Here is a 22,141-nt window from a genome sequence, read left to right as displayed (position 1 = left end):
TGTGTCCTGTTGGTTTGAACCAGGGTGGGGACAGGAAGTGTGCATACCTCTTATTGTAAATGAAGCAGTGCTGTTAAAGAAGTCCCATGCTACTTTTCCCTTTTTGTATCAATGTGTTGCCCTTTCTCTAAAAAAACAAGTAAACAAAACACCTTGAATGCTTATATTCAGTAAATGTGTAGGCACTGTGGCAGGTGTTTTAAAGGTGCTTTGCCATCATGGAGCTTATAATTTAATAGGGAAACGTTAAATCATTACATAAGTAGCTATGTAGTTACAATTATGATCATTGCAAAGAAGGAAGAAAAATATAATATATAACCTAATCTGTGTGATAGGGGTAAGCTTCTCTAAGGAATGTGATCTAAACTATAAATATGAATTTGTTAGCCATAGTTGAGGGGCTGGGGAAAAGTGTGGCATGTGGGAGGAGGAGCTTTCTAGACAGAGGGAATTGAAAGTGCAAAGGCCATGAATCTAGAAAGGATTTGGAGTTGATTTCAAGAGAATGAAAGCTCTTCAGAACACATGTATGTTGATTTTTTTAATGTTGTCTTTATTCATTAATGCAAGTATTTTGAAAAAAGCTGCTTGTGAACTTTTCTACATAAAATTCGAAAAAAATCTTCCTCTCATATCTAGTGTTCAGTTGATGTAAGCTGATGATCCTAAACATGAAGCATCCTAAAATATACTAAAGAACTATAGATTGTCTTATTTCCCTGTTAAACATTTTATTTTTTTTAAAGATTTTATTTTTAAGTAATTTCTACACCCAGCATGGGACTCGAACTCACAACCCCAAGATCGAGTTGGATGCTCCACCAACTGAGCCAGCCAGGTGCCCCTCCCTGTTAAACATTCTAAAAAATTGAGATGATTATAGGTTCACATGCAGTTTTAAGAAATAATACTTAGAGATCCTTTGTAAACTTTGCCCAGTTTCCCAAATGGTAATGTTTTGAAAAACAATAGTACAAAATAGTATAAAATCATAACCAGTATATCAGTGATAAAATCCACTGAATGTATTCAGGTTTCCCTAGTTTCACTTGTATTCGAGTGTGTGAATTTTTATAAAGTATAGTTACCTGTGTATCTACTACTAGGGTCAACATGCTGAATGGTTCCAGCACTACAAGGATTCCTAGTGCTATCCTTTTATAACCATTAGTGAATCCCTGGTGATCACTAATTAAGACTGTCCTTCGTTTGTGATATTTTGTCATTTCAAAATGTTATGTAAATGGGACTGTACATTATGTAACCTTTTGGAATAGGCTTTTTTTGATCCACTCCTGGGAGATCTGTCCAAATTGTTGCATTCCTTTTTATTGCTGAGTAGTGTTCCATGGTATGGATATACCACAGTCTAACCATTTACCTGTTGAAGGAAATCTGGGTTGATCTGGTTTTTGGCTATTACAAATAAAGCTGCTTTGAACATTTGCATGCTAGTTTTTGTGTGAACATAAGTCTTCATATCTGGGATAAATGGCCAGGTGGGCAGTTGCATGTTAGTTTTTTTTAAGAAACCGCCAAACTGTTTTCTAGAGTGCCTGTATCATTTTATGGTTTAACTAGCAGTGTAAGGATCCAGTCTCTCTTCATTCTCACCAGTATTTGGAGTTGTCACTATTTTTTATTATGGCCATTCTGAAAAGTGTGTAGTGATAATCTCATTTTAATTTGCATTTCCCTAGTGGCAAATAATGTTGAACAGCTTTTCATGTGCTTATTTGCCATCTGTACATCCTTTTCAAGGAAATGTCTGTTCATATCTTCTGTCCATTTTCTAATTGGATTTTTAAAAATTGTGTTTTGAGAGTTCTTTATATATTTTAGATATTAGTCCCTTTGTAGGATATGTGGTTTGCAAATATTTTCTCTCACTTGATAGCTTGTCTTTTCATCTTCTTCAGAGGGTTTTTCACAGAACAGGTTTTTAATCTTGATGAGACCTGTCAAATATTTTTAACAGAGTAATATAAATAATTTATTTAAAAAAGAGCTTATGGGGCATCTGGGTAGCTCAGTCGGTTAAGTGTCTGACCTTGATTTCAACTCAGGTCTCCATCTCAGAATCTCAGGGTCATGAGTTCAGGCCCCATGTTGGGCTCCATGCTGGGTGTGGAGCCTACTTAAATAAAATAAAAATAAAAAAATAAAAAGCAAAAGAGCTTATAATGAAAAGCAGGGTCCTTTTCCATCCTTGGTCCCCTTTCACAGAGGCAACCGTTTAAGTGTGTTTTAACTTCTTTGAGAGGTTATCTTCCTAGCACTCAATGCTATTGTAAAGCTAACACCATTATACTGCCATTTCTTGTTTTGTCAAATTAAGACAATTGAATTCCATAATGAAAGATGAAGATTTAACTCAAAACACTCCCAATTTTTTATAATAATTATTTTAGTTCTTTTATTGGCTACTTTTGTATTTCTAAATAATGTACTTAAACCTTTGTTTTCTTTTCCATCAGTTTTAGACAGTGGGAAAAAATTTAATGTCAGTAATATTTTTTTTGTCTGTAATCTGACTTATTTCAGGCCTTTTCAGATTCATCTAATATTCTACAAATATTTATTGGGTATTTCCTTTATACCAAACGCTGTTGAATTTTGGAGATGAAAAGGATCAGAAGAAATAAAAATCAGGGGCGCCTGGGTGGCTCAGTTGGTTAAGCGACTGCCTTCGGCTCAGGTCATGATCCTGGAGTCCCGGGATCGAGTCCCGCATCGGGCTCCCTGCTCGGCAGGGAGTCTGCTTCTCCCTCTGACCCTCCTCCCTCTCATGCTCTCTGTCTCTCATTCTCTGTCTCTCAAATAAATAAATAAAATCTTAAAAAAAAAAAAATAAAATAAAAATCAGACCTTAATATAGCTTACATTCTTGTATGAGATATAGCAATACATAATAAGTAATGGTATGTTAGACACTGATAAGAGCTGAAGAGAAAAACACAGCAGAGAAGGGCATAGGAAATGTCAGAGGAGCTCCAGGTTTAGATAGGGTGACGACTTAGGGAATGCTTCACTGATGTGACATTTGATTAAAAGTTCTTAAGTGAGGTCTGCTGTTATCTGGGATAAGTGCAGTCCATGCATAGAGAACAGCAAGTGCAAAGGCCCTTAGGTAGGAGTGTGTCTGGAATATTTGAGAAATGGCAAGGAGGTTAGTATGGCTGGAGTAGAGTGATGGAGAGAAGTGGGAGAAGAGGTCAAAGAAGTAAAGGGGGAACCAGAATATGTAAGGCCTTACAGGACAGTGTAAGGAATTCAGCTGTTCCTCTTAATGAGATAGGAAGGCATTTAAGGGTTTTGAACAGAGAAATGACATCATCTGACTTAAGATTTTGGGGCACCTGGGTGGCTCAGTTGGTTAAGTGACTGCCTTCGGCTCAGGTCATGATCCTGGAGTCCCGGGTTCGAGTCCTGCATTGGGCTTCCTGCTCAGCAGGAAATCTGCTTCTCCCTGTGACCGTCCTCCCTTTCATGCTCTCTGTCTCTCATCTCTCTCTCTCAAATAAATAAATAAAATCTTAAAAAAAAAAAAAAAGGATTTTAACAGGATCACTCTGGCTGCTGGATTAAGAATAGACTGAAGAGTGTATAATTTTTATTTGTTGATTATGCCTTGTTAAAGTTGGAGATAAAAACTAAAAGTAGCCATTTAACTAAAATTAAAGAGGAGAGTAGACTGAAGGGGGAGCAAGGGTAGAGGTAGGAAGACCAACTAGGAGACTACTGTATTTATTTATTTTATTTATTTATTTATTTATTTTTTAAAGATTTTATTTATTTATTTGACAGAGAGAGACACAGCGAGAGAGGGAACACAAGCAGGGGGAGTGGGAGAGGGAGAAGCAGGCTTCCCGCCGAGCAGGGAGCCCAATGCGGGGCTCGATCCCAGGACCCTGGGATCATGACCTGAGCTGAAGGCAGACGCTTAACGACTGAGCCACCCAGGCGCCTCGTATTTATTTATTTTAAAAGATTTATTTATTTTAGAGAGAGTGAGAGTGTGCATGCACACGAGTGGGAGGGGGAGAGGGAGAGAGAACCCCAAGCAGACTCTGCACTGAACTTGGAGCCTGGAGCGGGGCTTGACCCTGTGACCCTGTGATCATGACCTGAGCCGAAACCAAGAGTCAGACGCTCGACCAGCTGTGCCACCCAGGCGCCCTCTGAAATAATTTAGGCAACATATGCCTTTGGCTAGACCAAAGTAGAAGTGGATCAGGATTGGTGAGATTCTGGGTTTTTTGATTGGATATGGAGTATGAGGGAAAGGGAGGTAACAATGATACCACATTTTTGGTTTCAGCACTGGAAGAATGGAGTTGCTGCTAGAGGAGATGAACAGGAGTACAAGAGAAGGTCAGGTTTAGATGTATTGAGGTTGAGCTGCCTTTTCATTGGAGAGTTTGAGGCAATTGTTGGCAAATCTGGATGGAACTCAGGGGGAAGGTCTAACTGGAGGTTTAAATTGCAGAGTCATAAGTATGTGGATGATATTCAAAGCTGAGTCTGGATAAGATCATTAAGGAGGTGAGTAAAGGTGGAGAAGAGCTCCAAGGACTCACTGAGCCTACCAACATTTAGAGGTCAGGGAGGGACATGAAACAAAACCACCAAAAGAGACTGAGGAAGAGCCAAAGTATGTGGTTTGTGTTGTCTTTCATTGCTCTTCTACATTTTGTCATGTTTGCTCTTGGACTTTCTTTCCCTATATTTCCCAAGGTTATGTAACTGGTCTTCCTGGTTATAGGTAATGTTCTATTTTATTTTTGTGAAAATCTTTACTTAGTCCCTTTTCCTTGGATGATGTACCCCAGCTTTGCAAATTTATGTTTTTACCTCTTTATGCTCATTATAGTTATGCTTAGTAGTCTTTGTATGAAACATTAAATGTGTAGACAGTTTCAAGGAATCGAAAAATGTTACCTGTAATTCTGCCACCCAGAGGCTAATTGCTGTAAACATTTTGGCATATTTTCCCTCTTTTGTGTGTGTACTTGATATGCACATAGTTGACATGTGTAAAGTAAAAGTGTTTGCTGACCTTTTTGCTTAATAACATGGAATTTTTCCTGTGACAGTTAAAACTCTTTAATAAAATTTTCCCCAAGTTTTTTATTTTAAAAGTTTAAACCCACAGAAAAGATGAAAGGATATTACACATTTGTTCTCTCTGTGTATGTGTATACACACATATATAAATGTATGTATGTAAAATACACATTTTGGGGGGCTGGATTGTTTGAAATAAGTTGCAGACATCATAGTTACCCTTAAATACTTTAGCATTCATCTCCTAGGAATAATACATTATCTTATATAATCATAATACCAATATCACACGTAAGAAAATACTAATTGCAAAATACCTAGTAAAATAGTTCCTATTCACATTTTCAGTTGTATCAGATGTCAAAATATATTTTATAATAAACATTGTCTCAATATATTTATTTATCTATTTAGTTATCCAGGATCCAGTCCAGGTTTTTTACACATTGTATTTGGTTTTTTCAAACATTTTTAATAACTGCATAATATATAATTTTATGGATTAGTAAGTTATTTATTTCCCTAGTGCTGGCCTTATAGGTATTTCTTAATCACAGTAAACATTAGAAACAAGTTTGTACAAGGATCTTTCCACATTTCAAATTATTTCTTGAAATTATTGGGTTATAAACATTTTTTAGAGCTTTTTTTTTTAGAAATACCTTTCCAAATTGTTCTCCAGAAGGGTTCTTTTAGTTTATAGCAAACTGGTTTAGTGTCATAAATAGTATATGATAATGCTTATCTCACCTCAGATTTGGGCAACACTGAATAGTAGTACAGTATTTACAATTTTTTTTTTTTCTAATTTGATGGGCAACAACTGGTTTCTGTTTTTTTACATGTTTAAAGATACTTGTATTTCTTTTTTTATGAGTTGTCTGCTCATTGATGTCTTAGGGTTCTTCATATGAATTCCTTATATTCTGTGGACACTGTTCTTCTGTTATATTTGTTGCACTATTTTTTCCTAATCGTTGTCTTTTACTTTTGTTTATAATATTTTTTGACCTGTAATGTTAACTTCCTTTATTTTTTTTTAAATTTTATTTTATTATGTTATGTTAATCACCATACATTACATCGTTAGTTTTTGATATAGTGTCCCATGATTCATTGTTTGCGTATATAACTTCCTTTAAATATACGGGCCTCTTACCAGAATGTTATTCAGACAGTCTGATTCTATATATGTACTCTAAGATTTTTTTACTAAAATATTTTTGTGAAGTGTGTCTGGTTCAGTTGATGTCATTTTTGAGGCCCTTCAGTGCGCATCTAATGCATATCTTATGTCACTTGTCAGTAATTCTCTTGAGGGTAAGATTTTTCTCTCCCTGCTTATATTTTTTCAGAGAAAGGTAAAATTCCAAGTATGTTTGTTCCTTTCTTCTGTTAAGTATTTGCTATTTAATTCTGCACAGTGTTTTTTGAGTTGCTATCGGGTACTTTCTGTAGAAAGAAGCACTAATGGGGGCCACGTTTTTTACTTTTTTCAAATTTGCTTAGGATGTTGGTGTGTAGGGTGTCACAATAAATTTCTAAAGGTGCTTTGAGTGAAGTGTCTGAACCTATCTGGGAACACATGATTGTGTCTTTCTGCCGTTTAGTGTTTTGGGAATTTCAGTGGAATCTGCTCCTCCTGTGGGGGAAGAAAAGGAAGAAGACGTGGAAGAGAAGGAGGAGGAAAAGGAAGAAGATACTAGAGATGATACCATCACACACTCCCTTGGTGCTGAAGGTAGCTTTATGCCTTTTTCTGGATAGTAGATTGTTGTAAGTCCCTTTAACACAAGCGTGTAGATACCTAAATTTCTCTTTATCGGTGGGGCGCCTGGGTGGTTCGGTTTGCTGAACGTCTGCCTTCGGCTCAGGTCATGATCCCAGAATGCTGGGATCGAGCCCCACATTGGGCTCCCTGGTCTGTGGGGAGTCTGCTTCTCCCTTGCCCTCTGCCCCTCCCCCTGCTCCTTTTTGCTCGCTCTCTCACCCTCTCAAATAAATGAATAAAATCTTAAAAAATAAATCTCTCTTTATGGGGTTCTAGATTTCTCATCATTAAATTGAGAATAGTCATTAAGAAATTTGCAGTTGTCTAAGATACTCCACCTAATTTGATGTTCAGGAATTTGATGCTCATTGGATAGCCCCCTTTTGGCATATTGACTCTTCTTGTTACATTTGTTTTTCAAATATTTTGGGGATGTATGCTTTGTGTGTGGAAGTACGATCTGAATTGCTGTGTGTATGGGTATAGTTTATGTGTATCTTCAGAAAGTAGACCTATTCTACCTATGTGTTAGGTGCTCCTAAGGTTTTTTGTTTTTTGTGTGTGTGTTTTTTTTTTAAGATTTTATTTATTTGAGAGAGATAAGGAGAGAGAGAGAGAAAGCATGAGAGGGGGGAGGGTCAGAGGGAGAAGGAGACTCCCCGCTGAGCAGGGAGCCCGATGCGGGACTAGATTAGATCCTGGGACTCGAGGATCATGACCCAAGCCGAAGGCAGTCGCTTAACCAACTGAGCCACCCAGGTGCCAGGTTTTATAGTATGTAATTTTTTGCTTCATTACATATTTTTCCTCTTCACTTTTAGTGCCTTTATTCTTTGTTTGTTTTGTGTTCTTTTTTAAAGATTTATTTATTTTAAAGAGAGAGAATGCGAGTGAGCGCAGGCCGGGGGAGGGGCAGAGGGAGAGAATTTCAAGCCAACTCCCAGCTGAGCACGGAGCCTGACACTGCTGGGCTTGATCTCATGACCCTGAAATCATGACCTGAACCGAAATCAAGAGGTGGATGCTTAACCCACTGAGCCACCCAGGCACCCCCACTTTTAGTTCCTTTATTCTTAATTTTATTTTGAAAAACTTTGGGGCAGGGCCCTGGTGTGGACGACTTAAAATGACTTTTTTTTTGCTAAGGAACAGCACCTTACACAGTACATAATATTGTGGGATGCTGCTTAATTTCTTGGGGTTTTGTTTCTAGATTCTGCCTCATCACAGTTGGGCTTTGGAGTTCTGGAACTGTCCCAGAGCCAGGATGTTGAAGAGCATACTGTGCCATATGAAGTAGATAAAGAGCCTCTATTGTCAGTAACCACCAACTCTAGTTATACTAGGCTGTCTGATGTGGATGCTAATATTGGTATGAAACATTTTTTTTGGCATTTGGAATTGTTTATAAGCATTTTCCTCCCAAGCTAGAGCTAGTTGTTTTTTTTTTGATACATTTTATAGTTACTAAGTTAATATAATCTAAGTTAATATTGTAAGGTTGCCAAGTTGTCTGGCAAATACTTGTCAGTTGATGGCTTGCAGATGAAGGGTTTTTGTAAGTGCATTACTGAGTATTTTCCTTTTTTGGAATGATGCCTGTGTATATTTTCAAATTGGATTCTCTCTTTATTAAAATCTTTACCTTTAAAAAAACATTTGGGACTGCTTCTAGTACTTTGAAAAATTAAATGTCTCCTTCCTATCTTTTAAAATTTCAAGGAATTAAACATGAAGAACAGTCCAATGAAGATATCTCCACAGCAGAACAGCCCAGCAAGGATGTCCCTGTGGCAGCACAGCCCAGTAAGGATGTGCATGTGGTAGAAGAGCAAAACCCACCGCCTGCAAGGTAAACCCTGCTCTTTCTAGAAAGTATTCTTGAGTTTCTGCTTTAGGATCATACTTGTTTTACTTGACTAGGTGGAAACATAATTAGAAATTGTTGACTCCCCTTCCCCCCCATCGTAATGTGCATATTTCTGGTCCAGTGGAAACATTATTTACAAATTCTTACTGTGTCCTCATCTCATCTTTACGTATATTACAAAGCCATTTTATTGCTGCTGTAACTAAAGAGCATGACTCTTCTTTTTAAATTTTTTTAAAAGATTTTTATTTTTAAATAATCTCTACACCCAGCATGTGGGGCTCGAACTCACAACCCCAAGATCAAGAGTCACATGCTCCACCAATTGAGCCAGCCAGGTGCCCCTATAAGCATGACTCCTTAATCTTTGCTTGTCACTCCTCTCTGATCTTTGTCTACAGAGGCAGTGCTCTGTGGGAGGACTTCTACCCTCTTTAGTGTTATGAGAAGTCACATGGATATTATATTTGAAAATCTTTTACTATATTTGAGGAGCACCCAGATTGCTTTGGGTCCTCAGGTATCCTGCATCTGAAAGTTTCTGGTATAGCTGTAAAGAGGTATTCTTTTCCCAAGTCCTCTTGGCCTTAACGTGGTAGGAATTAGGCCTATCCCTTTGCTCTGCCTGTGGTGATTGTTCTGTCCTAAACTGCATGTCCTCTGGTCAGCAGCTCAATATGGCAGAGGAAAAGTGGGATGCTTCCAGTTTGGGGGAGGTGATGAATAAATATTCAGTATTGTTTTGTAATTTCCTTCAGTAGGAAAGATGAGGAATGGGGTCCTTAACAAGGTTGAATATCAAGAGAAGTTGTCTTTCTAATGCAAAACACTCAGCCTAACTTGGGCCAACTTTTTAGGCTTTTCTTTAGGAAGTTGCTCTGTAGCTAGTTATGCTATCCCTTTAGTAGGTGAATCTCCCAAGTCTCTGGAATGGGGCCAGCATTGAGAGTCTTACATGTAAGAGTGGTATTAGTATGAAGGATTCTTGGTTTGGGGCTTAGGCTGAACAGATCAGATGGACAAGGCCAGCAGTAGGTAAAGTGTGTGGCAGTAGCACGGGGGATAATTCACACTCAAGCTGTCCTTTGTGGAAGGTCCTCATTAGGACTGGCAGTGTTGTGGTCTGGATCAGAATCCTTCATGCTCGCCTAGATAACAGTATATGTAACACAAATCCTTAAATCCCTCATCAGAAATCTTGGACAGCATGCTGCCCAGCAGTGAGCAAAGTTGAAAAGAAATATTGCTGTGTGAGAGACAGGCTTTGAAATGGGCTGAGGACTTTATATCATAAAAAGTAGCTTATTTCACTTCCAGCAAATATTTATGTAAACTAGAGCCACTGGAAGTTTTGAAATTATTAAAGGAAAACACAAAACAGAAAAAGCTTCTTAATTCAAAGGTGAAAGCATGTGAACATAGCAACTTTTTCTCCTGGTGATTTGAATTTCCTAGGTCAGAGGATATGCCTTCTAGTCCCAAAGTGTCTCTTACTGCTGTGGAAACAAATGAACGAATAACTGCTCAAGAACTTTTGCAAGGTGGCCTGAAGATTCAGAAGTCACCAGAGCCTGAGGTTTTGTCAACTCAGGAAGACATGTTTGACCAGAGCAATAAAACAGGTACAAAGAGTAATTAGTTGCTGTAGCTCCTCTTCTCCAAAGATCTAAACTTTATTTCTGTTCGGAGGCTACTATTTAAGTTAAAGGCACTTTATGTGGATGTAGACTTGTTTGTAATATGGAAGGAAAATATGTTTCTAGCTGATTAATGAGAAGGGCTTTTTGGGAATGATTGCTGTTTAACATTTTAACATAGTTTTCTCTCTGTTGTAGATGGAGGTATTGAGGAATAATAATATAGTAAATTTAATATTATGGACAGATTAGCTATTTCTGTCATCATAGATCTTCAGATCTTAAATATCATGATAATTAAGTATAAGTTTTCATAATCACCTGGACAACAGTCTACCTACTCATCAATCAGAAATAGGAAGTTATGGCCTAGCAGGAAGAACATAAAACTTAGAAGACTGGAATGGTTTTTGTTTCACATTTTGTTAACCTCCACCACTCCTTCATTCTGAAACCTGACAGAGCCAGAGAGCTTCGGTAACAACCAGCAAAATATGTGTTGGTTATAAGGAGGGAAGAAGAGAAGGTTATATTCCTTTACTGTGCTGTGAATAGGTGCAAGACATTCAAAGGGTCACCAGGAAAACTTTTTTGGTCTCTCACTAAAGCTATAAGGTTGTACTTAAGAAATTCCTTTTATTTTATTTTATTTTTTAAAAAGATTTTATTTATTAGAAAGAGAGTGCATGTGCGCACACATGAGCTGGGGGTGGGGGGGAAGGAAGAAAGGGAGGGGGAGTAGCAGACACCCCCCTTCCCTTGCTGAGCAGGGAGCCCAAGGTGGCCCTGATCCCAGGACCCTGAGATCATGACCTGAGCCTATCAGGCGCCCCGAGAAATTCCTGTATACTTGGGATTCAGCTGATACTCCCATCTGTTGCTGAGGAAAAAGGACTTAACAGGAGATTCTTCATGATATAAATCAGTAATGGCTGCTCATATATCTTTTTACTAATGCATTAGTATTTTCTGTTTCCTCTGAGGAGGCTCAGGCTCTAATCTTGAAAATTGCTGGATTCATATCATCAGGTTTTTTTTTTTTTTTTAAGATTTTATTTATTTGTCAGAGAGAGAGAGCACAAGCAGGGGGAGCGGCAGGCAGAGGGAGAAGCAGGCTCCCCGCTGAGCAAAGATCCTGATGTGGGACTCCATCCCAGGACCCTGGGATCATGACCTGAGCCAAAGGCAGACGCTTAACTGAATGAGCCACCCAGGCATCCCTGTATCATCAGGTGTTACATGCATTGTTTTGACTTCTCCCTACTGCATCATGGCATGAGCTTTACTTGGAATAAAAGGCTCACTGTTTTATAATAGAAGCTTCACAAGAAAGAAGCGCAGCCAAGCAGAGGTACTAGGAGTCTGCCTTTTTCCTCCCAAGCTTTGATCATGATAGAAAGGACTAAGGAGGGGCGCCTGGGTGGCTCAGTTGGTTAAGCACCTGCCTTCAGCTCAAGTCATGATCCTAGAGTCCTGGGATCGAGTCCCACATCAGGCTCACTGCTCAGCAAGGGAGTCTGCTTCTCCTTCTCCCTCTGCCCCTGCTCCTGTACTCTCTTGCTCACTCTCTCAAATAAATAAAATCTTAAAAAAAAAAAAAAAAGACTGAGGAATCCTTTTTGTCAATTCTATATAAAAGAAACCCATAATTTAGGGTGCCTGGGTGGCTCAGTCGGTTAAGCATATGCCTTTGACTCAGGTCATGATCCTGGGGTCCTGGGATTGAGCCCTGTGTTTACTGTCTGTTGCTGTATGCTCAGCACAGAATCTGCTTGTCCCTCTCCCTCTGCCCCTCCCCTCAGCTTATGCACGTGCTCTCTCTTTCTCTCTCAAATGAATAAAATCTTTTTTTTCCTGTGATGATATTTTTATTGCAAGTCTGCTAAGAATATAGTTCTTACAGTTTCTTTGAACTTACCCCCAGTTCCAACTAATTTCCCTTATCCTTCTTACTCTTTCTAGTAAATGAATAAAATCTTAAAAAAAAAACCAAACAAACCCATAATTCAGTAGGGAGGGCGGCATTGAATGGTCACTCAGGATTTGTGTTAGCATGCATTCCATTGACTCTACTACAATTAGAAAACAATTTCTGCCCTCTTGGAACATGGTTGGAAACGTGGATATTATTCTTTTTGCTGTACTCAGTGGCTTGCTTGCTTTCTTTCCTTTTCCTTTCCCTTTCTTTTCCTTTCCTTCCTTCTTTCTTTTTTAACACAACTCAGTAATGTCAATCTGAGAAGCAAATGCAACTAGAATTTCTCTCTCTCTCTCTTTTTGAAAAATAGCTTCTGATGGTTGCTCTACTCCTTCAAGGGAAGAAGGTGGATGTTCTCTGGTTTCCACACCTGCCACCACTCTACACCTCCTGCAGCTATCTGGTCAGAGGTCCCTTGCTCAGGAGAGTCTTTCCACGTAAGTAAGCCTAAAATAGCTCTACCAAGGAGGGTCTTAGGCTAAGGTTGAAAGAGCTAAAATCGTCTACTAGTTCAGAATTCTTCTTAAAATCAAAAGACGAAGTCTAGGCTTTAGAATTTTTGGGTTAAGAACTTAGTGGACCTATTGAAGGGAGGTAGCTCTGCTCTCCTGTTTCAAGGTTTTATAATAGTAGCCCATAGGTTTCACTAGGAAGAAACTGCCCAGTTATGTTCTCTTATACATCCAAAATGAGTATTCTGCTTCTCCATTTGACCAGCAGTTCTTTCCATTTAGCAGCATAGGGGTGGAGAATAGGTTATACTAGAGTTGACAGTAGTTAAGAGTTCTTTATTTCTGTGTTATGGCAAAGAAGTTTGCTTTTTTTTTTTTAAAATAAAAATGTGCATGATCTTTCTAATCAGGCAAAAAATGGTGTTAATATTTTTAATCTCAGTTCTGCAGATGAATTTATTTTTTAGCACTTTCTCTTTGTAATCATGATGTTCTTTTGTCTGATTGTTTACTTCTCTTATAATCATATGGGTTTGTTTTTTTTTTTAATTCTGATTTTGGAAGTGTCTGGTATGAGAAATAGTTGTTTAAGTATTATTCATGATTCTTCCACCAACCTCTGGTAGCTGTTTGAGAGATTGCTAATAAGATTTGTCTGAATGACTTAGATAGTTTTGCTATTAAAATTAAAAAACACATGCAAAACTGTGGCTGTGGTAAAATAACCTGTGAATTCTCTCTTTATATAAAGGAATTCCTCCGATCTTGTTGCTCCTTCCCCTGATGCTTTCCGATCTACCCCTTTTATCGTTCCTAGCAGTCCCACAGAGCAAGAAGGGAGAAAAGGTGAGCTCTCTTGATCTGTTTGTTGATCTCAGAAGAGGAGGAGCACTTTTGCCTTGCAAAACGTACTGTTTCTTTCTTTGTTTGAACACCATGACACTATTCAGTAGGACTCATGTCTGACTCACCTTCAGGGATGTGGTCTAGTGTAAAGTGCTCTCCTTAATGCCCTGCTTTTCTAGCACTGATTCTTACGACAATTCTGTATTGTTGATTTAATTGTTAAAAAGATACTTAAGGCAAAATTTTTGTGCTTTTAAGGTTAAACTCAAAGTAGTATATTATAGCAGTATATTAGTGAAGAACTGGGTTTATTACTAATAGCCCAGTAGTTTGCAGCAACATGTTGACGTGTTTCTGGTGAAAGGGAACCAAAAATTGTTTCTTTTGCTCTTTAAAGGTTACTTTTGCTATCATCAAAGCAGTTTCAGCCAAGGAGTGGCTAAGAGTAGGTGGTAGAACTTTTGACTTCATTCACATTTCCTTTGAGGACCTAGTGACTTTATATTCCTTTATTCACAAGAAAGAATTCCTTTTTAACTTAATTTATCTCACTATCTAAACCTCTTTTACTCTGTCCTAGTCTCATATCCAGTCACTCAGGATATTCCTTTTTTTTAAAGGATTTATTTATTTTAGAGAGGGAGAGTGCACAGGCACAGGGGGAGGGGCAGAGAGAGAGGGAGAGAAAGAATCTGAAGCAGCCTCCCGCCCAGTGCAGAGCCTGACACGGGGCTCAATCTCATGACTCTGAGATCATGACCTGAGCCGAAATCGAAAGTTGGACGTTTATCTGACTGAGCCACCCAGGTGCCTCAGTCACTCAAGATATTTTTTAAGTTCCTACTACTTTTTTCTTTTTTCTTAAGAATTTTATTTATTTGTCAGAGAGAGAGAGCACAAGTAGGGGGAGTGGCAGGCAGAGGGAGAAGCAGGCTCCCTGCGGAGCAAGGAGCCCAATATAGGACTCGATCCCAGGACCCCGGGATCATGACGTGAGCCAAAGGCAGACGCTTAACTGACTGAGCCACCCAGGTGTCCCCACCCCTTTTTTTTTTTTTGAAGATTTAAAGTTCCTACTACTTTTACATGAAACCTTTTCTAATAAATTTCATGATTTTCTGTTTTTCATTCTTTTACTTACCAGTAATGCTATAATAGCTAGTATTTATTGAGCACTTAGTGTATGCCAGGCACTGTTTTGTTTACTTCTCTTTGGTCCTAGGTGCTTTTCTTTGTTTTGTTTTGTTTTTTCATTTTTCATTGAACCCTCACAACACCTAAGAAGTAGGTGTTACTTTTATCTCCATTTTACAGATGAAGAAACAGAATCACAGAATTCATAATTAGTAAGTCATAGAGGTAGGATTTGAACTCAGGCAGCTGCCTCCAGAGCCTGTGGTCTTATCTGTCGTTTACCTTCCTCCTATGATACCCTGCTGTCTCTCGAGTGATGTAAATATAGAAATATGTTTAACTGTTTTTCAGGTGCAGTTTACCCGTGACAAAATTTAATCTTTCTTTTGCCACTAAGTTTGTGTCTGGCTGTCTTGAAATCAGTTGTAGGTATCCAAATGAACTAGTATAATTTTAAGTATAACATGATTAATGATGTCTTTAGTAAAAAATAAAGGTGAATCCATTCTACAAAATAATCCTAATACAAGTTAAGTTTGATTTATACTTAAAATCATTTCTTCTATTCATAGTGTGAACATTGAAGATACATAAAAATGATTACATTAAATATACTTTCTCCCTGATTGTAAAATAATTCTCACTGTAGAAAGATTGGAAAGCATATAGGAAAGTAATAAGAAAATAAAAATCATGTGGATATCGCAATCCAGCTGTGATTAGTATTAGGATATATTTCCTTTCAAAGTGTTTTCTGTGCATAAAGAAGTATTTTACACACTTGGGATTATGGTATGTATATGATTCAGTGTTTTTTTTTTAATGTAACATTGTATTTTCTCCTGTCAGTTGTATTTTAAATTTAATGTATTTGCTTAATATGTGCCTGATTATGTGTCTCTATTTGCTTGCTTCCTTCCTTTTCTTTCTAAAATTATTAATCTAAAGCCTTTTTATATGTAGTGCTTAGAACAATAGGTCTTTAATAAGTGCTTTGTCATGGTGAGAGAGCTCAAAAGGTCTAATGAAAATACTTAACACAGCTGTAGTAGCATACTAAAGACCTATAGCACCAGATTTGCAACCTAGCATTAGACTGGAATGTGAGGTTGAAGTCGAGCAAAGCAGCAGACGTAGGTATTGAGGTGAGGTATAGCCAGTACAATGAGTGTCTATTGCAGTGAAAAACGTAGTGGCATAGATAATTTGTGAGAGTGGTCTAGAGGGAAGCCTGTTTGGGGTCAAGTTGTAAAATAGGGGGAAGAGAGTTGTTGAATAGCTGTTGGGTAGATACCCAGCTAGCTAGATGGGTTCTGTGAAAGAGCCTGTTAGCCTACAGGTGGGTAGTATATTTTGGGAAAGAAGTGGGGAGGTGGTGGTGGTGGTGGTGGGTGGGTGGGTGGGGGTGTGTGTGTGTGCGCGCGCACTCACGCACGTATACTTTCCCCCTGGGCAATTTGTTTCCTGATTGGTGGCTTGGTACTTCGTTCTTTGATAAATCACTGCTGATTGGCATTGATAGATTTTTTTCCTTCTGTATTTGTCCTGGCATTCATCTCTCTGTGCTTAGCAGTTGTTAATGCAAATATAATGAGTTCATAAGTAGATATTGGAGTGGTGAACAAGTTCTGCTTTTCAGGCCTGTGGCAGAATATACAATGGTTAATTAGATGACATTAATCTGGATATTCCTATGCCAAATATGAAAGACTGAGTTATAGTAGGGAAAAGGGGTTCAGAGGAGCTGAGTTAATTTAATGTTCCATGTGGATGAGTGGATATCCCCAGATGAACTCCATTTTCATCTATATCTGAGGATTTTGGGAGTGTGGACCTTCATCCTCCCAGGGGAAGAAAGTATTACTAGATTTCTGTGATTCAATCTACTGTTAATGTATCTGCTTTTCTGAAAATTAAATCACAATTTTTTTAGGAATGGAAATTTCTATAATATAATTGTTACTAGTGTTATTGGAACATGAGTGATATTGATGAGTGCTTATTTCTCCATTTGTTTTTCCTGTTTTAAACCAGATGAGCCAATGGACATGTCAGTGTTATCAGAAGGAAAAGGAGAGTCTTTTGAGAAGAAACTCCAGGATGAAGAATCAGTGGAGGTAGAAAACCCCCCTCTCCCACCTGAGTCCACTCTATCCCCACAAGCGTCAACACCAGTATCTCAGAGCACGCCAGTCTTTACTCCTGGGTCACTTCCTATCCCATCACAGCCTGAGTTTTCTCATGTGAGTATTGTAGAGTGTTTTCCTCCTAATGTTTGTTTGTTTTTCTTAAACAATCTTTGAGGTATAATTTATAAATCATAAAATTCACCCATTTTAAATGTGTAATTTAATGATACTTAGTACATTTACAGAGTTGTGCAGCTGTCGTCATAGTCTAGTTTTAGAACACTTCCAGAGTTACTTATGTTTAAATTTTGTATTATATCTTTAGCTTTTTGAAAATGTTAGTGCAAATTTAAGGGAGTGTTAATCAATTCTACTGTAACATAACTACTATCATTTTTGTCTTTCCACATGCCTACTTTTTTTTTTAAATGAAGTTGTTTATAGTGAACATATAACTTTAATCTTCTTTTTCCAGGTAACATTGCGTAATAATGATTTTTCAGTGTTACAGAGTCTTCATACTACTTCTTCCTTTTTCTTTTGTTAGGATTTATTTGAGAGAAAGAGAGTGTGTGTGCATGGGCAAAGGCACAGGGAGAGGGAGAGAATCAGACTTCACAAAGCGCGGAGCCCAGTTTGGTGCTCCATCTCACGACCCTGAGATCGTGACCTGAGCCAAAATCAAGAGTCGGATGCTTAACTGACTGAGCCACCCAGGCGCCCCATACCACTTTTTCAAAACTTGTGTAGTATTTCTCTGAGTGGATGTACCATAAGCTAATTAATCACTCCTGGATGGAGGGTATCAAGATGGTTTTTAGTTTTCAAATGAGAAGTTTTCTTCTAAAAGCAAGGGAAAACTAATCTCTTTTGTGTAATTCTAAGTTTAAATATTAAAAAAATAGAATGCAGGTTTTATTCATAGTGAATTGAAGGTCCTTAACTAAATCTGAGTATATTATATGTTCAATATAAATGCCTCTTCTTTTTTTTTTTTTAAAGATTTTATTTATTTGAGAGAGAGAGAGAGTGAGAGAGAGCATGAGAGGGGAGAGGGTCAGAGGGAGAAGCAGACTCCCCCACTGAGGGGAGCCCAATGTGGGACTCGATCCTGGGACTCCAGGATCATGACCTGAGCTGAAGGCAGTCGCTCAACCAACTGAGCCACCTAGGCGCCCAGTGCCTCTTCTTATAAGACTGTAATTGGGGGGATTATTTTAGTGTTACTGGGAGAACTTTCATGCCTTTCAATTTGCGGGTATTGTACCGAAAATTTATATTTAAAAATGAACAGTAGTGAAATATACTATAAATTTAGTGTAGAGGAAACAGTAGGAAGAAGAGTATAATTGCGGGGTGCCTGGGTGGCTTAGTTGGTTAAGTGTCTGCCTTTGGCTCAGATCATGATCCCAGGGTCCTGGGATCGAGCCCCGCATCGGGCTCCCTGCTCAGTGGGGAGCCTTCTTCTCTGTTTCCCTCTGTGCTCTCTCTCTCTCTTTTACTCACTTTCTCTTTCAAATAAATAAAATCTTAAAAAATAAAGAAGTTTAATTGCTTTCTGGAATTTTTAAAACTTGTGTGTTTTATGCCAGTCATTAGAAGTGATTTGGTAGAGTGCTTAAGAACGACTCTGGAGTCAGAACTTCCTAGACTTAGTCCTGGCTCTGCAATTACTGCTGTTGTGACCAGTTGAAAGTGAGCCTCAGTTTCCTCATGAAATCAAATGGGAATATGGATACTACCTACTTCATAGGGTAGTTGTGAAGGTTACATGAGTTATTATATACCAACTGCCTAGATTAGTGCTTTGCATGTGTAAATACTCCAGAATGGTTAGCTTTGCTGGTAGTGAAAGAGTGAAGACATGGTTACCTAGAGGTGAAGTCCAGTGTTCAACCACCATACATCTTTTAGTTTTTGTTTTTCTGTGAAAGTTGTATGTGAACATATATAGTTTTAAAGAATCGTCAGAATTTAGGGATGAGCTATAAGATTTGATCAAGAGCAGTTAGAAGAATTTTCTAAAAAAGGTACCTGATATGGAGGAGACAAGTTACAGATGTTTATCAGTGACCAAACAGGACTTATATGGAAATGTATGTCTTTGCAAAGGTATCCCTACCAGGAGAAGTGAAGCCTGGCCACAAAGGGATAACTGAGTTTTTGAAGAACAAGGCACTGTTGAAGAAATTGCTTCACCTTCAGCATTTACCAACGACCTTCAGAGGCATCTTTAAAACCAGCAATGAAAATTTGAGACAAATGAGTGATGTTGAACATAGTTCAGAGGTCCTTCGAACCTAAGATGACTTAGATTTCTTTGGATTTATATTTTAAGATGCCTCAGTCAGTACAGTGTGGTCCATGTCTCCTAAAAAAAAAAAAAAAAAAAACTCAAGTACCTTTACAATTCTCTCAAGAATACCCTAACAGTTTTTATGTTAAGGCTTTGTTTTTACTTTTTTTTTTTTTAAGATTTTATTTATTTATTTGACAGAGAGAGACACAGTGAGAGAGGGAACATAAGCAGGGGGAGTGGGAGAGGGAGAAGCAGGCCTCCCGCCCAGCAGGGAGCCCGATGTGGGGCTCGATCCCAGGACCCTGGGATCATGACCTGAGCCGAAGGCAGACGCTTAACGACTGAGCCACCCAGGCACCCAAGGCTTTGTTTTTACTTAATAAGCACTTATAAAAGCCAAAAAAGAAGTCAGATGGTTAAAACAAGATCTCTCCTCACCCCTACCCAGAGACAACCACTTTCAGTTCCTTAAGCTTTTTCTTGTGTTATTTATCTCCATAACTCTGTATATCATGATTTTATTTTTATACATTATTTCTATTTTTATTTTTTATTTTTTTTAAAGCTTTTATTTATTTGTCAGAGAGAGAGAATGCGCGAGCACAAGCAGGGGGAGCAGCAGGCAGAGGGAGAGGGAGAAGCAGGCTTCCCGCTGAGCAGGGAGCCTGATATGGGACTCCATCCCAGGATGACAAGATCCCTGGGATCACAACCTGAGCCAAAGGCAGATGCTTAACTGTCTGAGCCACCCAGATGTCCCTCATGCATTCTTTAAAAAAGTTTTTAGGGGTGCCTGGGTGGCTCAGTCGGTTAAGTGTCTGACTTGATTTTGACTCAGGTCATGATCTCAGGGTTATGAGATCTCAGGGTTAGGAGCCCAGTGTCAGTCTCCACATCCAGCTTAAGATTCTCTCCCTCTCCCTCTGCCCCTGCCTGGCCCCCCGAAAATTTTTTTTTAGCTATTTCCCCATCTTTCCAGTATACTTATATCATAATTTTGTTTAAATCATTATCGAATTTACATTATTATGAATGCTGTTATTATAAACACTATTCAGAGCAGAATCTGTGGAATATTATTATTTTTTATGTTTGCATAATTTCTTATTTTCTCTGGAATTGATAATATAGTCTTTTTCATTTGTTTAGTTTTCTACAAATTTCTCATTTCATCAACCTTAGGCTCTCCACCAATTGCCAAAATCTCTTTTCAAGATGTTTGGGGGCCTCAAACTTCATCTCTGGAGAAACCTCTTTTCGAGACTCCTGATTTATAATTTCTTTAAAAAAATTTTTTTTTTTAGATTTTATTTATTTATTTAAGAGAGAGAGAAAGGGAGCACAGAGGGAGAGAGAGAAGCAGACTTCCCGCCAAGCAGGGAGCCCGATGTGGGGCTTGATCCCAGGACCCTGAGATCATGACCTGAGCTGGAGGCAGACACTTAACCGACTAAGCCACTCAGGCACCCCTCCTGATTTCTAATCTTTACTGTTTTCTTCTATGCCTAGTGCATTATTCACCTCCTTTTCACCCCAATCCTAGGAGGTTGTCCTTACTGTCTTCGCGTTGGATTCTTTTTGAGCTCCATGTCTTGCTTTGGTTTACTCATTTTAGTGGAGGACATACTCTTTAGTAGCATACTCTCTATTCTCATTCTTTTTTTTAAAGATTTTATTTATTTATTTGAGAGAGAGCACACAAGCAGACTCCGCGCTGAGTGGGGAGCCTGATGCAGGGCTCAATCCCAGGACCCTGATCACGACCTGAGCTGAAGTCAGACACTTAACTGACTGAGCCACCCAGGTGCCCTTCTACTCTCATTGTTGACTCATAGTTTGTAGAAGTATAGAATTCTAGGTTGGAAATAACTCCTTTTAATTTTTGAAGGCATTTTTCCACTGTTTTCAAATTTGCAGTGTTGCTATTGAGAAGTGTGCAGCCAGTCTGATTTTGATCTTTAATATGTAAGCTGTTTTTCTCCTTACTGAAATCTTGTAGGATTTACTCTTTGTCGCTAGTGTTCTGAAATTGCCAAACGCATGGCACAGGTTTATTTTCATTGTATTTAGGGCAGTTGTTAAACCCTCTTAATCTAGAAATTCAGGTCCCCTCAGTTCAGGGAGATTTGTTTAATTTCTTCCCCTTCATTCTTTTTTAAAAATTTCCTTTACTAAAATACCCATTTTTGTAATGTTGAAACTCCTAGAATTGTCCTGTAGTTTTCTTATTTTGTCTCCTACTTTACATTTCTCTTTTAAATTTTTTTTTTAAGATTTTATTTATTTGACAGCAAAAGAGCTTTAATTTTAATTAAAAAATTTAAAAAAAAAGATTATAAATCAGGAGGGGCAGAGGGAGAAGCAGAAGCAGACTCCCTGCTGAGCAGGGAGCCTGATGCAGGGCTCAGTCCCAGGACCCATAAAGACCTGAGCTGAAGTCAAATGCTTAACTGACTGAGCCACCCAGGCGCCCCTCACCATTTTTTAAAGTGTATAATCCAATGGCTTTTAGTATATTCACAGAATTGTGTCGCCACAGTCTAATTTTAGGACGTTTTCATCTCTCCTCTTCCCTCCAAAAGACCCTATCCCCATTAGCAGTCACTCCTATTTCCCCCATCCCCAGCCCTAGCTAACCACTAATTTATTCTATGTCTCTCTAGATTTGCCTGTTCTGGACATTTCATAAGTGGAATTCTACAACATGTAGTCTTTTGTGGTTGGTTTCTTTAAAATTAGCATGTTTTCACGTTTTTTTCATGTTGTGGCATGTATCGGAACTCCATTCCCTTTTTTTTTCCATTCCTTTTTATTCTGATACTACTATTACATTCTATGTATATAGTACATTTTATTCATTCATCAGTTGATGGACATTTGGGTTGTTTCCCATTTTTGCTTATTGTGAATCATGCTACTGTGTACATTCATGGACAAGATTTTGTGTGGACATAT

The 22,141-nt window shown here is 38.4% G+C and overlaps 1 protein-coding gene across 5 annotated transcripts in view; it reads left to right on the top strand.

The window, feature by feature from the left end:
- The window catches only part of TP53BP1 (tumor protein p53 binding protein 1), a 100,188-nt gene that overhangs the window by 29,001 nt on the left and 49,046 nt on the right, over positions 1-22,141 (top strand). For all 5 annotated transcript variants that reach the window (XR_004075146.2, XM_081829487.1, XM_031026367.2 and 2 more), the window contains exons 5-11: positions 6,681-6,811; positions 8,055-8,213; positions 8,564-8,693; positions 10,167-10,333; positions 12,637-12,763; positions 13,530-13,624; positions 16,793-17,001. Coding sequence is in view for 4 of the 5 variants with exons in the window: in XM_081829487.1 (XP_081685613.1) it covers positions 6,681-6,811; positions 8,055-8,213; positions 8,564-8,693; positions 10,167-10,333; positions 12,637-12,763; positions 13,530-13,624; positions 16,793-17,001 (1,018 nt within the window). In the remaining variant the exon portion in view is untranslated. The remainder of the gene's footprint in view (positions 1-6,680; positions 6,812-8,054; positions 8,214-8,563; positions 8,694-10,166; positions 10,334-12,636; positions 12,764-13,529; positions 13,625-16,792; positions 17,002-22,141) is intronic.

This window comes from Leptonychotes weddellii, chromosome 9 (genome assembly GCF_054177405.1).
Source record: "Leptonychotes weddellii isolate Sample4059 chromosome 9, ASM5417740v2, whole genome shotgun sequence".
In the NCBI taxonomy this organism is placed as follows: Eukaryota; Metazoa; Chordata; class Mammalia; order Carnivora; family Phocidae; genus Leptonychotes; species Leptonychotes weddellii.
This window is presented reverse-complemented; position numbering and strand designations above follow the sequence as displayed.